This window comes from Aquarana catesbeiana, linkage group LG08 (genome assembly GCF_042186555.1).
Source record: "Aquarana catesbeiana isolate 2022-GZ linkage group LG08, ASM4218655v1, whole genome shotgun sequence".
NCBI lineage: Eukaryota > Metazoa > Chordata > Amphibia > Anura > Ranidae > Aquarana > Aquarana catesbeiana.
Window position 1 is genome coordinate 22,608,840 of NC_133331.1, and position 15,871 is coordinate 22,624,710.

The 15,871-nt window shown below is 46.3% G+C and overlaps 1 protein-coding gene across 1 annotated transcript in view; it reads left to right on the plus strand.

Moving 5' to 3' along the window:
* LOC141105636 (alpha-2-macroglobulin-like) overlaps positions 1-15,871 on the plus strand; it is a 177,842-nt gene that overhangs the window by 97,385 nt on the left and 64,586 nt on the right. The window contains exons 17-22 of the mRNA XM_073595601.1: positions 4,774-4,945; positions 6,724-6,799; positions 7,869-8,097; positions 9,212-9,335; positions 14,810-14,928; positions 15,292-15,343. Coding sequence (XP_073451702.1) covers positions 4,774-4,945; positions 6,724-6,799; positions 7,869-8,097; positions 9,212-9,335; positions 14,810-14,928; positions 15,292-15,343 — 772 coding nt within the window. The remainder of the gene's footprint in view (positions 1-4,773; positions 4,946-6,723; positions 6,800-7,868; positions 8,098-9,211; positions 9,336-14,809; positions 14,929-15,291; positions 15,344-15,871) is intronic.

The window sequence follows — 15,871 nt, forward strand, 5'->3', positions numbered from 1 at the left end:
GCCAAGTATGGCTCTCTTTGCTGACGACGCTGTGATTGGCCAAAGCATGCGGGTCATAGTGCATGCTTGGCCAATCATTAGCCAGCAATGCACTGCGATGACGCAGTGCATTATGGGGCGTGACATGCCGCTCGAATTTGGCGTGAATGCCCATAATGTTCGATCTTCGTCGAACTATCAAACAGTCGATGTTCAAGTCAAACTCATATTCGACTCGAACTCGAAGCTCATCCCTACATGTGACTCGTGAGTGTTACAAGGTTTCTGGTGTAAATGGGGAGCAGGTGTGTTAAATTTGGTGTTATCACTCTCACTCTCTCATAATGGTCACTGGAAGTTCAACATGCCACCTCATGGCAAGGAACTCTCTGAGGATCTGAAAAAAAGAATTGTTGCTCTACATAAAGATGGCCTAGGCTATAAGAAGATTGCCAAGACCCTGAAACTGAGCTACAGCAAGGTGGCCAAGACCACACAGCGATTTACCAGGACAGATTCCACTCACAACAGGCCTCGCCATGGTCGACCAAAAGAGTAGAGTGCACGTGCTCAGCATCATATGCAGAGGTTGTCTTTGGGAAATAGACGTATAAGTGCTGCCAGCATTGCTGCAGAGTAGGGATGAGCCGAACACCCCCCTGTTCGGTTCGCACCAGAACATGCGAACAGGAAAAAAGTTTGTTCGAACATGCGAACACCGTTAAAGTCTATGGGACACGAACATGAATAATCAAAAGTGCTAATTTTCAAGGCTTATATGCAAGTTATTGTCATAAAAAGTGTTTGGGGACCTGGGTCCTGCCCCAGGGGACATGGATCAATGCAAAAAAAAGTTTTAAAAACGGCCGTTTTTTCAGGAGCAGTGATTTTAATAATGCTTAAAGTCAAACAATAAAAGTGTAATATCCCTTTAAATTTCGTACCTGGGGGGTGTCTATAGTGTGCCTGTAAAGGGGCGCATGTTTCCTGTGTTTAGAACAGTCTGACAGCAAAATGACATTTTGAAGGAAAAAACTCATTTAAAACTACCCGCGGCTATTGCATTGCCGACAATACACATAGAAGTTCATTGATAAAAACGGCATGGGAATTCCCCAAAGGGGAACCCCGAACCAAAATTAAAAAAAAAAAATGACGTGGGGGTCCCCCTAAATTCCATACCAGGCCCTTCAGGTCTGGTATGGATATTAAGGGGAACCCCGGCCAAAATTTAAAAAAAAAATGACGTGGGGTTCCCCCTAAATTCCATACCAGACCCTTCAGGTCTGGTATGGATTTTAAGAGGAACCCCGCGCCAAAAAAAAAAAAAAAAACGGCGTGGGGTCCCCCCAAAAATCCATACCAGACCCTTATCCGAGCACGCAACCTGGCAGGCCGCAGGAAAAGAGGGGGGGACAAGAGTGCGGCCCCCCCTCCCTCCTGAACCGTACCAGGCCACATGCCCTCAACATTGGGAGGGTGCTTTGGGGTAGCCCCCCAAAACACCTTGTCCCCATGTTGATGAGGACAAGGGCCTCATCCCACAACCCTGGCCGGTGGTTGTGGGGGTCTGCGGGCGGGGGGCTTATCGGAATCTGGAAGCCCCCTTTAACAAGGTGACCCCCAGATCCCGGCCCCCCCCTGTGTGAAATGGTAAGGGGGTACATAAGTACCCCTACCATTTCACGAAAAAAGTGTCAAAAATGTTAAAAATGACAAGAGACAGTTTTTGACAATTCCTTTATTTAAATGCTTCTTCTTTCTTCTATCTTGCTTCATCTTCTGGTTCTTCTGGCTCTTCTGGTTCTTCTGGTTCTTCCTCCGGCGTTCTCGTCCAGCATCTCCTCCGCGACGTCTTCTGTCTTCTTCTCCTCGGGCCGCTCCGCACCCATGGCATGGGGGGGAGGCTCCCGCTCTTCTCTTCTTCTCTTCTTCTTTTCTTCTTTTCTTCTTTTCTTCTCTTCTTCTCTTCTTCTTCATTTTCTTCTCCGGGCCGTTCCGCAATCCATGCTGACATGGAGGGAGGCTCCCGCTGTGTGACGGCGCTCCTCGTCTGACAGTTCTTAAATAACGGGGGGGGCGGGGCCACCCGGTGACCCCGCCCCCCTCTGACGCACGGTGACTTGACGGGACTTCCCTGTGGCATTCCCCGTGACGTCACAGGGAAGTCCCGTCAAGTCACCGTGCGTCAGAGGGGGGCGGGGTCACCGGGTGGCCCCCCCCCCCGTTATTTAAGAACTGTCAGACGAGGAGCGCCGTCACACAGCGGGAGCCTCCCTCCATGTCAGCATGGATTGCGGAGCGGCCCGGAGAAGAAAATGAAGAAGAAGAGAAGAAGAGAAGAAAAGAAGAAAAGAAGAAAAGAAGAAGAGAAGAGCGGGAGCCTCCCCCCCATGCCATGGGTGCGGAGCGGCCCGAGGAGAAGAAGACAGAAGACGCCGCGGAGGAGATGCTGGACGAGAACGCCGGAGGAAGAACCAGAAGAACCAGAAGAGCCAGAAGAACCAGAAGATGAAGCAAGATAGAAGAAAGAAGAAGCATTTAAATAAAGGAATTGTCAAAAACTGTCTCTTGTCATTTTTAACATTTTTGACACTTTTTTCGTGAAATGGTAGGGGTACTTATGTACCCCTTTACCATTTCACACAGGGGGGGGCCGGGATCTGGGGGTCACCTTGTTAAAGGGGGCTTCCAGATTCCGATAAGCCCCCGCCCGCAGACCCCCACAACCACCGGCCAGGGTTGTGGGGATGAGGCCCTTGTCCTCATCAACATGGGGACAAGGTGTTTTGGGGGGCTACCCCAAAGCACCCTCCCAATGTTGAGGGCATGTGGCCTGGTACGGTTCAGGAGGGAGGGGGGGCCGCACTCTCGTCCCCCCCTCTTTTCCTGCGGCCTGCCAGGTTGCGTGCTCGGATAAGGGTCTGGTATGGATTTTTGGGGGGACCCCACGCCGTTTTTTTTTTTTTTTTTGGCGCGGGGTTCCCCTTAAAATCCATACCAGACCTGAAGGGTCTGGTATGGAATTTAGGGGGAACCCCACGTCATTTTTTTTTTTTTTAAATTTTGGCCGGGGTTCCCCTTAATATCCATACCAGACCTGAAGGGCCTGGTATGGAATTTAGGGGGACCCCCACGTCATTTTTTTTTTTTTAATTTTGGTTCGGGGTTCCCCTTTGGGGAATTCCCATGCCGTTTTTATCAATGAACTTCTATGTGTATTGTCGGCAATGCAATAGCCGCGGGTAGTTTTAAATGAGTTTTTTCCTTCAAAATGTCATTTTGCTGTCAGACTGTTCTAAACACAGGAAACATGCGCCCCTTTACAGGCACACTATAGACACCCCCCAGGTACGAAATTTAAAGGGATATTACACTTTTATTGATTGACTTTAAGTATTATTAAAATCACTGCTCCTGAAAAAACGGCCGTTTTTAAAACTTTTTTTTGCATTGATCCATGTCCCCTGGGGCAGGACCCAGGTCCCCAAACACTTTTTATGACAATAACTTGCATATTAGCCTTTAAAATTACCACTTTCGATTTCTCCCATAGACTTTTAAAGGGTGTTCCGCGGCATTCGAATTTGCCGCGAACACCCCAAATTGTTCGCTGTTCGGTGAACTTGCGAACAGCCAATGTTCGAGTCGAACATGAGTTCGACTCGAACTCGAAGCTCATCCCTACTGCAGAGGTTGAAGGGGTGGGGGTCAGCCTGTCAGTGCTCAGACCATACGCCACACAGTGCATCAAATTGATCTGCAAGGCTGTCATCCCAGAAGGAAGCCTCTTCTAAAGATGATGCACAATAGAGCCCACAGTTTGCTGAAGACAAGCAAACTAAGGACATGGATTACTGGAACCATATCCTGTGGTCTGAGACCAAGATAAACTTTATTTGGTTCAGATGGTGTCAAGCGTGTGTAGCGGCAACCAGCTGAGGAGTACAAAGACAAGTTTGTCTTGCCTACAGTCAAGCATGGTGGTGGGAGTATCATGGTCTGGGGCTGCATGAGTGCTGCCAACACTGGAGAGATGCAGTTCATTGAGGGAACCATAAATGCCAACATGTACTGTGACATTCTGAAGCTGAGCATGATTCCCCCCCTCCCTTCGGAGACCGGGCCGCAGGGCAGTATTCCAACATAACGACCCCAAACACCTCCAAGAAGACCACTGCCTTGTTAAAGAAGCTGAGGGTAAAGGTGATGGACTGGCCAAGCATGTCTCCAGACCTAAACCCTATTGAGCGTCTGTGGGGCATCCTCAAACAGAAGGTGGAGGAGCGCAAGGTCTCTAACATCCACCAGCTCAGTGATGTCGTCATGGAGGAGTGGAAGAGGACTTCAGTGGCAACCTGTGAAGCTTTGAACTCCATGCCCAAAATGGTTAAGACAGTGCTGGAAAATAATGGTGGCCACAGAAAATATTGACACTTTGGGCCCAATTTGGACATTTTCACTTAGGGGTGTACTCACTTTTGTTGCCAGCAGTTTAGACATTAATGGCTGTGTGTTGAGTTATTTTGAGGGGAGAGAAAATTTACACTGTTATACAAGCTGTACACTCACTACTTTACATTGTAGCAAAGTGTCATTTCTTCAGTGTTGTCACATGACAAGATATAATAAAATCTTTACAAAAATGTGAGGGGTGTACTCGCTTTTGTGAGATACACACTCTGTGTGTGTGTGTGTGTATACATACATACATACATACAAACATTTTTATTTTATTTTTTGCAATAAGCTCCTGCACATTGCCTGTTCTCATCACATTTCTGATCCTTTCAGGGTATCGGTATGCACGTGATCACTGATACGCCCTCCCAGCAGCCACAGTTTTGCTCTTGGTCAAATGTTTTTGAACCAGTGATGTTTGGACAGCCGTCTATGGCATTGGCTGCTGCTAGGCCTGATGCATTAGCCGAATTAGCACCTGCTGAAAGCATAACTCCTGTACCAGGTACAAGTTCATTGTGATACATTGGTCTCTTAAAACCATATAAAAACCGCAGAGAGTAATATATATTCTGTAATACATGTTATGAAAATGTGCAAAGATTTTAGGAAGTTGATATTGCCAAAAATTTCCAAGTTCTTTTTTTCTTGCTAGTTTAGTATTTTGTAAAGAGGCCACACTGATGAGTGGCACTGGTGGGCATTGCTTAGCGGTGCTGATATGCATTGGTGGGCACTGCGTGGTCTGGAGTGTGCAGGACCGATGTCCCGTTTCCTCCAGGTGGTGATTGGCTTTTGATAGCCCGAAAAAAAAAGCTGTTAACCAGCTCTTTTTACATCACGTGTTCAGCTGTCCTTGGCTGACAGCTGATCAAGTGATCATTGACTCTGATCACAGTGAGCCAGGTAGACTTGCACACAGTTTTTGAAGGAACTCTGCAGGTACTGTAGGTTGTTCCAAACATCTCGGAGATCTAAGCACTGATCTTCTGTGGATGTTGGCTGCCTCTGTCCATGTAATCCCAGACAGACTCCATGATGTTGATCAGGGCTCAGTGGGGGCCAAACCATCACTTTCATCACTCCTTGTTCTTTACACTGAAGATATTTCTTAATGACATTGGCTGTATGTTTGGGGTTATTGTCCTGCTGCAGAATAAATTTGGAGCCAATCACACGCCTCCCTGATGGTATGGCATGATTGAGAAGAATCTATCTGTATTTTTCAGCATTAGCCTAGGTTCACACTGACAGTGGGTTAGAAATCGTGCGAGTTCAGCTGAACTCACACTATTTCATACCCACATGTCAGTCCGACTTCAGGAAAGATTTTCAGAGACATCTGTGCGGTTTACTGCACAGATGTCAATTGCAATCGCCCCCAAAGTCACCAAAAGTAGTGCAGGAACTACTTTTTGGGAATCGGTGTGGCGCCGCAAAGTTAGAATACAGAATGAGGCAGTGTGGAATAAGGAACATATGGTGCAGAATACAGAATGATGTAGTGTGGCAAAGGGAGCACACAGTGCAGAGTACAGAATGAGGTGGTGTGGAATAAGGAACGTATAGCAGCGTATAGACTGAGGTGGTGCAGAATAGAACTTATAGTGCACAGTACAGAATGAGGCGGTTATGAAATGGGCAACACACAGCACAGAGTACAGAATGAATCGCTGTATATTCTGTTTGGCAACATGCATGTAGAAGTGCCACACACCATGTCCTGGAGAAGTGACACTCCACTTACTGGACCTGGAAGGGGTTCCTCAATCTGCATGTTCTTTTGTCCAAGAGTTGCCTGTACTGCAGGAAAATATGCAGCCATTATTGCCCATCTTGCTGATGCTCACTGCCCCCCCTGCATTTTTGCATAGACATGCTTAGCCCTGCAATAGGTTGAGGTGCTGTTAAGTTACTCTACTCCTCCCCCCCACCATCATGGAAACCTCTGAGTAATGCGGTGGCCCGGAGTGTACAATCTTCACCACTGCTGTCCATAAGATCCCTTCATGGATTAGCGTTTCGGGACACATGCTGAATCTGCAAGACTCCGGTACTTTGTTAAAATGCCAGGAGACAATCCCACATATTTTGGGATGGTTGGGAGGTATATATTTATCTTGGGCACGTTTAAATTTTCACTTGGTCTGGACACCAAAAGCCCCATGCTGAGAAGTACCTCCATCATTTAATCAATTTTTAGTCGCTAATAAAATCAACAGATCTGTGCTTTTCATACAGCAAACAAACTGTGTGCAAATATGGAATATTTTTATTTTCTAGCAGATGTTGCAGCCCCAGTGACAACCATGAGGACATATTTTCCAGAAGTGTGGTTTTTTGGGCTCACTTATGTGGGGTGAGTTTGTTTTTGTACTACTTACCTTTATTTTTTTTATTTTTTAGGTCCTTGTGAGTAGGGTAATAAACTTGCAATGTGTGTACAATACAATCCCAGACATGGAAGCACCTGGGAGGTGAAGAATGACTTTGGGTAGAGGTATGCTTAGTTGGTTTATTACCTAATGATCTAAATCAATCTTTCTCAACCAGGGATCCATGGAACCTTAGGATTTCTCTAGAAGTTCCTTTATTGATGGGATTGACCTTGTGCCTGATTCAGTTGAGTTAGTGGTGTGGCACAAATGACGCCAATGTATGGGTGCACTAGACTGGCAACGAATGTAAAGGACATTTTTCCATCTGACCAAAAAAACGTATCAGTCATTCTGAGATTCTTCTATTTGTTTGATCGTCAGATTCAAATGTTTAAAAATTTTAGAAAAATTTTGCTCTTCGTTAGATTTAATGAGCTGCACTGATTATTAACATCACGTTACCTGACCACGGTGTACATCAGTGTCATGGGGACACCTTTCCTGCAGACCACTGGGGTTTGCAAGGTCCTCATTACGTTATAAATACTTGGGAAATGTTCAACTTTATTTTCATGAGCTGTAAATATATTAAACTGGGGTTGCTGAAATTTTTATTTCAAGGGTTTGTGATAAAAAAGACTGAGAAATGCTGCTACTACACATTCTATTTTTCCAATTCATTGAACATGCCTGTTCCACAGAACACGCTTCGGTGTTTACAGCGCCTGGGCACATGACCAGAAGCCACATGCATTAGCTGACTGTGTGATCTTGGCTGAAGCATTGGAGCTGCAGATGGGCCAGTTTTGTTAATTTACTACATTTTGGGTGGGGGGGGTTGTAGGAGATCTGTTACTAAACTGCAGTAGAGAAATTTCTCTTCCCCTGCATACTGGGCTGCTTGATGTGGCAAAGCTGTCTTTTGAAGGGCAGGACTGAATAGATCAATTTAAATCCTTTAGCTGGTTGCCCTGCCCATTTTGCTCCTGATAAAAATGTCTGCTACATAGAGTAAAACTTGTATATTGAATTTTCTAATCCAACTTTCAGGGAAAGTGGTACCATTTCAAACCTTGAGGTCCCAGGCACCATCACCAAGTGGAAAAGTGATGTGGTGTGTCTCTCCAACGGGACTGGTTTCGGCATGACCAAATACCCAGCCAACTTCACTTCCTTCCAGAAGATGTTTGTAGACCTCTCCCTTCCAGATTCCATCGTCCGTGGAGAAATCATGCTTCTGGTGGGTTCTGTTGCTAACTACATGGACAAATGTGCCAAGGTGAATACTCTCTCTATTTTTGGTTATTTGGTAGGCATGTGATATGCGCAAAGAGGTTTGTTCTACCACAAGATGAACAATTAAAACTTAGAACAGAACCTGAAGATTTTTACTGCATGTACAGTATACTTGTTTAGTCAGACATTTGATCAAGTTTTTTTATTTTAGTTTCATTAAGTTATAGGCAGGTGCAGTTGGCTTTCTACACTGCAGGTAGTGCGGAACCACAGCAACACTGCAGGGTAGAGGAAGTCAAGAGGAATATGGTTCTTCTATGGTTTCCTGGATCACTGGGGGGAGCTATCTGGTTGGATGCTGCCATCCCAAGTGACTCTGGTGGACATATTGGGTCATTTTTTAATAAACGCTACCAGTGGTAATGCACTAGGTCAGTGTGCCCTCCTTTCTTTCTTTTCTTTTTGTAGTTCATGAATACCCATTATTCTGAGGAGGGCTGCAAGACGGCAGATACCACTGAAGCATTTCGGCCATACCACATATTGAGGTTCTAGATACCCGAGCGCAGGAGAGTTTTTTCGGACATATTGGGTCAGGCAGAGTCTATTTAAGACCCTGACTCCCAGGCATGTCGCATGTGGGTAGTGTCACCCGTCTGACAGCTCCAGTGATTAGTGGCAGGGAGGGGTTCCAGACGAGTAAGGACACTCCATCCTTCCTGGAAATGTCCCCATTTGGGTATGGACCAGCCAAGCTGCATTCCACCCCTAAAGATAGACACTGTTGGCACATCTGAGACCTGCTCAGCTACACACTATTATATACCGTGAGTGTTCCCTGTCAGATGTCTTACCGCCGGGCTGGTTGTGATCTGCTGGATTCTACATTAATACAAGTTATGTTCTCTGCAACTGGTTCCTGAGTGCTTAATGCCACTGCACCTCCCAACAAAGCCAGACCCAATGTAAAAAGAAAAGTTTACTAATCCAGTCAAGAGATAAGGATTTTCAAGCTCTCATTAGCACACAGCTCCAGAATTTCCATCTGAAAAGATTAATATTTCATATCCTGCATTTTACCTCCTAGACACAAGGGCTATCTTGGTGCTTCTGTAATCAGAATGTTCTATTGACTTCTCTTTACTGTGCTTCCCCAGGTATGTGTCACTTTACAGTCTTCAGATAAATATGCAGCGGAACCGGTTCACACGGAATCAGTGAAATGCGTATGCTCACAGGAAAGAGTCTCCTACTCCTGGAAGATAAATGCTACATCCATAGGTATTAGAAGAATTTATGATTTTATAAAAAATTGAAGTACAACATAGTATAATATGACATTTATCTAGATTTACTGAAACATGATAGTGTACAACAGTAGCGGCTGGTGAAGTTTTAGGATGGGGGGCGCCAGTCCCCGCCCTTCCTTTTTGACCCCTCCCACTTGGTGAAAATGGGCCTAGTTTCAGCGAAATAGTGGGCATGGCTCTAAGGTGGTGTGGTTAGCGTCTGAGATATACGAGGGATTGAGGGAGATGGAGAGGGAGAGAGGGACAACAATAGAAATATGTGTATTCTAGAAAGTTTAACAATCAGCAGATAAAGATACTCCAAACACCTGGTGTTAGCACATCAATCATCCCGGCACCATGGTTGTTATGGTGTCAGGATGATTGAAGCGCATTATTTCTATTATTACATTGTAATATAAAATTAAATCATTCAACTCACCATAATGCAGAATCAGTGGGAGCCCTGAGCGTGTCACTAGCCATGTCGCCTGCAACCAGATGCCATCAAGCGTCCCCAGCAGTCTGTCCTTACATCAGGTACCCCCAGCAGAGTCCCTCCTTACATGCAGCCTGTGTCACATCAAATGCAGCCTCTGTCCCCCCAAATGCAGCCTCTGTCTCTCAAAATGCAGCCTCTTTCCCCTCTCCAAATGCAGCCTCTGTCCCCCCCCAAATGCAGCCTCTGCCCCCCCCCCCCCCCAAATGCAGCATGCCTATGTCCCATTAAATGCAGCATGCCTGTGTCCCATTAAATGCAGCCTCTGTCCCCTCCAAACGCAGCCTCTGTCCCCCCAAATGCAGCCTCTGCCCCCCCCCCCAAATGCAGCCTCTCCCCCCCAATGCAACATCTGTCCCTCCACCCAAATGCATCCTCTGTCCCTCCCAAATGCAGCCTCTGTCCCCCCCAAATGCAGCCTCTGTTACCCCAAATTAAGCCTCTGCCCCCCAAATGCAGCATCTGCCCCCCCAAATGCAGCCTCTGTTCCCCCCAAATGCAGCCTCTGTTCCCCCAAATGCAGCCTCTGCCCCCCCAATGCAGCCTCTGTCCCCCTCCAAATGCAGCCTCTGTTCCCCCAAATGCAGCCACTGTTCCCCCAAATGCAGCCTCTGTCCCCCCCAAATGCAGCATCTGCCCCCCCCCAATGCAGCCTCTGTCCCCCCAAATGTAGCATGCCTGTGTCCCATTAAATGCAGCATGCCTGTGTCCCATTAAATGCAGCCTCTGTCCCTCCCCCCAAATGCAGCCCCTGTCCCCCCCCAAATGCAGCCTCTGCCCCCCCCCAAATGCATCATGCCTGTGTCCCATTAAATGCAGCATGCCTGTGTCCCATTAAATGCAGCCTCTGTCCCCCCCAAATGCAGCCTCTGTCCCCCCCAAATGCAGCATGCCTGTGTCCCATTAAATGCAGCATGCCTGTGTCCCACTAAATGCATCCTCTGTCCCCCCAAGTGCAGCCTCTGCCCCCCCCCCAAATGCAGCATGCCTGTGTCCCATTAAATGCAGCCTCTGCCCCCCCAAATGCAGCCTCTGTCCCCCCCAAAATGCAGCCTCTGTCCCCCCCAAATGCATCCTCTGCCCCCCAAATACAGCCTCTGTCTCCCCCAAATGCAGCCTCTGTCCCCCCCAAATACAGCCTCTGCCCCCCCAAATGCAGCCTCTGCCCCCCCAAATGCAGCCTCTGTCCCCCCAAATGCAGCATCTGTCTCCCCCCAAATGCAGCCTCTGTTCCCCTAATTGCAGCATGCCTGTGTCCCATTAAATGCAGCATGCCTGTGTCCCATTAAATGCAGCCTCTGTCCCCCCCAATGCAGCCTCTGTCCCCCCCCAAATACAGCCTCTGTCCCACCCCAAATGCAGCCTCTGTCCCCCTCAATGCAGCCTCTGTTCCAACAAATGCCGCCTCTGTCCCCCTCCCCAAATGCAGCCTCTGTTCCGCCCCAAATGCAGCCTCTGTCCCCCCCAAATGCAGCCTCTGTTCCCCCCAAATGCAGCCTCTGTTCCCCCAAATGCAGCCACTAATCCCTCAAATGCAGCCTCTGTCCCCCCCCCAATGCAGCCTCTGTCCCCCCCCCAAATGCAGCCTCTGTCCCCCCCAAATGCAGCCTCTGTTCCCCCCCAAATGCAGCCTCTGCCCCCCCAAATGCAGCCTCTGTCCCCCCTCCAAATGCAGCCTCTGTCCCCCCCCAAAATACAGCCTCTGTCCCCCCCAAATACAGCCTCTGCCCCCCAAATGTAGCCTCTGCCCCCCCAAATGCAGCCTGCCTGTGTCCCATTAAATGCAGCCTCTGTCACTTCAAACCCCCCATCCCGTTCTCTGCACAGCGGTACTTACCTTGCTGTCTCCTCTCCTGCGGTGTCTCCTTCACACTGGCAGCGGCGATGGAGCGACATACTTCCTGTGTCCTCTCTCGGGCGCAATGGGAGAAAGAAACAGAAAGTGACATCTAACTTAGGTCAGATGTCAATCAAATCTGAAGTGTCCCGGGCATAAGCTACTCGGCGCTTCAGAAAACGCCGCAAGGCGGGCTAAACACCCGCAAATGCAGCGCCACGTCTGCAATCTCGTGATTGCATAGACATGGCGCTTCCCATAAGTGCACTGTGTCCGGCATCGCACTGTGTCCGGTGTCCGAACACAGTGCACTTAACCTCCCTGGCGGTATGATTATTTCGGATTTTAGGTGCTGAAAGCGGTACAATTATTTTGCATGGAAATTTGGCGTTTTATATTGTAGGCCTTTAATTCTTAACAATAACACACTTAAATCTGTCCAAACAAGAGTCTAGTAGATATCCCGGGTATGATGAAGTTTGAAACACAAAAACATAAATTATAATATAATAAATAAATATAAATAATTAAAAAAAATATATATAATAATGATAAAATACATTTCCCCTGGATTCACTATCGCTCAATTCTGCAAGTGTTCCAATTTACTATCGCTGTTTTCTAGCTGGTCTAAAGCCACTTTTGACATAAAGGGACACTTTTTGGTTGCTATGGACAATCTCAAGTTTCCAGGCAGAAAGAACAGTATATATATTATAAAACTACATGCAGGGCATGGGCCAAAGCACTGGGGACAAAAGGGATGTGAAATAATTTCATACAGTACTGTAATCTGTAAGATTACAGTACTGTATGTGTTATGGTTTGTAAATTTTTTTGAATTTGCTGCCAGGCTCTGCCCCCGTGCGTCGCGATGCTCGCAGGGAACGGAGCCCGGCACAGAGAGGCTTCGGAGGAGACAGAGCCCACGGACACTGGGGGGGACATCGCAGGATCCTGGGGACAAGGTAAGTAACACCGCACCAGGATCCTGCAATGTAATCCCGAGTGTGGCTCGGGGTTACCGCTAATGGGACTGAAATTTAACCCCGAGCCACACTCGGGATTACCGTCAGGGAGGCTACGGACCTTTTTTTTTCTTTTCTTTTTTTAAAGGGCCAGTATTAAAAAAAATATTTTTTTTGTGGCTGCCTGGAGAGGGGAGGGGGGGTAGCGCCCAGGCGCCCCCTATGGACGGGCCGCCACTGGTGTACAACATAAACCTTTAATCTATAAAATGAGATCTGTTGGAGTTGATGAATCTGTACGTGGATAGGAAACTGGCTACATGAAGAAAGTGATATGACTCATTCTCTAAAAAGTCTAAGGTTGTAAGTGGTGTGCCCCAGGGTTTTGTATTGGGCCAATGCTGTTCAATTTGTTGATATAGAGCAGTGGTCTCCAAACTGCAGCCCATAGGTTAGATGCGGCCTTTGTTGGCTTTTATCTGGCCTTTGGGGCACATTTCCTCCCACTGATAAAAAGCACTTTCTCCAACTGCACAACAATGGGGCATAATTTCTGCCATCGACACCAATGGCACAATTGCTCCTCCTGACACTAACGATCTAGCACTGTTATTCAAGTGTTGATTACTTAAAAAAACATTTGGATGCTTTCCTTGGGAAGCAGAATATACAGGGCTATGGGAATTAAGGTATTAAAGATATTAAAAACATATGTTAAGCCTATACTAACATATGTGAATTGCAAGTAATAAGAAGCTTTCAAACACACCCTACAGCCTAAAAATCGGAAGGAATAGAGGTAGTAAGCAGGTCTTGCAAAAGCAGTTGACCACTTCCTTAAACAAAATCTCTCTAAAACTGAGCTATTAATATTCCCCCCTGCACTTGCCCCCCTCCATGACTTTTCCATCAAAATCAACAATGCAACCATCAGGCCCTCCCCTCATGCCAGGGTACTAGGTGTAATACTAGACTCTGACTTGTGATTTCAGCCCCAAGTCCAATCGTTGTCAAAAGTTTGTAGAATTCACCTCCGTAACATCTCTAAAATTCACCCCTTTTTAACAAATGAAACCACCAAGCTCCTCATTCACTCCCTTGTTATCTCTCGCCTTGAATATTGCAACTCCCTTCTCATTGGCCTGCCTCTCCATAGGCTATCCCCTCTTCAGTCTATCATGAATGCTGCTGCCAGACTTATCCACCTTATCAACCACTCAGTGTCTGCCAACCCTCTCCTCTAATCCCTACACTGGCTCCCAATCATACAGTGAATTAAATTCAAAATACTAACCACAACATACAAAGCCATTCCCAACTCTGCCCCGAGCTACATCACCAATCATGTCTCCAAATATCACCCAAATTGTCCCGTCTGCTCTTCTCAAGACATCCTACTCTCAAGCTCTCTTGTCTCCTCCTCCCATGCTCATCTCCAGGATTTCTCCAGAGCCTCTCCCATCCTCTGGAACTCGCTACCTCCACTGGTCCGGCTATCCCCTAGTCTTGCTACCTTCAGGCGATCCCTGAAAACTCATCTCTTCAGGGAAGCCTATCATGTCTCCAACTATTCTCCTACCACTTCCATCAGCTCATTCCCCACAGTTACAACCTTTTGTACCACCTACCCCACCCTGTTAGATTGTTAACTCTTCTGAGCAGGGCCCTCTTAATCCTCTTGTTTTTTATTGTATTGTAACTGTATTGTCTCCTTTTATATTGTAAAGTGTTGGCGCTCTATAAATCCTGTATAATAATAATAATAATTTGGGTACGATCATCATGAGAAGTTTTGCTTTTGGGCGTCATGAATTATGAGATGTTCTGTCCACATGTACTGTGCAGTCTAGTAGTGATTTTTCCATAAGAATTCCACAGAAGTTTTAGGATGTGAGAAGTTCAGTGTCAAAAGTGCTGGGGAGGAAAAGGAGTAGGCCAGGTATATTTTGGACTCCTCAAACAAAAAAAGGCCTATGATAAAGATTAATAGCATAGTTCAAACTGGTTTTCCTTAATAAATGGGCCTAAATATGTAAACCTTGCTGTTGATTGTGGCACCAGTTCCTCACTCTCATCTGACTTCTGGTCACTGCAGCCCATGACTGATATCCACACCAAGGTATACTGTGAAAATGGTGATAACATGTACTTCAATTGTACAGGTGTTGCTAATGTCTCTGTGACGGCTGAAACCATTCACATTGGCGTGTCATGTGAGGGACCTGCTGATCCTAACGAACCAAACCGCAAGGACACCATAGTGCGGAGTTTCACTGTGGAGGTGAGTGGACAAAGCTTGTTGGACAAAAACAAAAAATAAAAGGTTAAAATTTACAACCTGGAAAAGAAGTCTTATATATTATAGAGTATGTACAGTTTGTGCTTTCTGTATATTTATTTCTTTGCCATTCTTTTTGCTCTCTTGGTTGGTGTGTCTCTTCGCACATGTGCTCTGGCTTATCATATCTTGCAATCTCCTCTATTTTTGTGAACAACTTTTATGGACTGCCAACATTTTATACTTTCCTGGATACTTATGCTAATGCATGGAACTACATAATTCTACAATCATGATAGCTATGCATTAAACTGGTTATAGCTTGATAGGACAGTACAAAGATATTTAATTTTTCTTCTATTTAAGCCTGAAGGCATCAAACAAGAAGTGACCAAAACCGACTTTGTCTGTGTCAAAGGTAAGAATATCTGGTTGTTTCCTAGGACTGTGTTAATGGTCCATACAATAGCGTATTCCACCATTTGCGAAAAATATAAAAATTAACTTGCTTTGATTTAAAAGAAAAAGTGCACTTCGCAACTTTTTACATTTGAACCTGCCAAGTATTGCCACTATGATTTGCAGATTGTGGTTGCAATGCTTGGGCTTCGGCAAACTCTCTTAAGCTGCAGCTCCTGTACCAAGCCCTTCAGTTACAAAGCCTGAGGAAGTATCAGTGGATGATGAGACTGCACTTCTGTTCCATTATAACTATGGGTCCCTCTGCTGTGGTAGCAAAAACAAAAGACAGGTGCTAGTTGGTAGAAAATTGCAAAGATTCAGTAAAGAAGCTGTTTGGAGGTGGGGGCTGCAGACTGACCATCATTTATTGCAGTACCCTAAATATGGATGAGTGAGAAAAAAAAAATAAAAAAAATATAAGGCCGTCTGCACGTCAGCCCTGTGTAGTGTGTTCCAGCGTTGAGAGAGAGATAGAGAAAGAGAG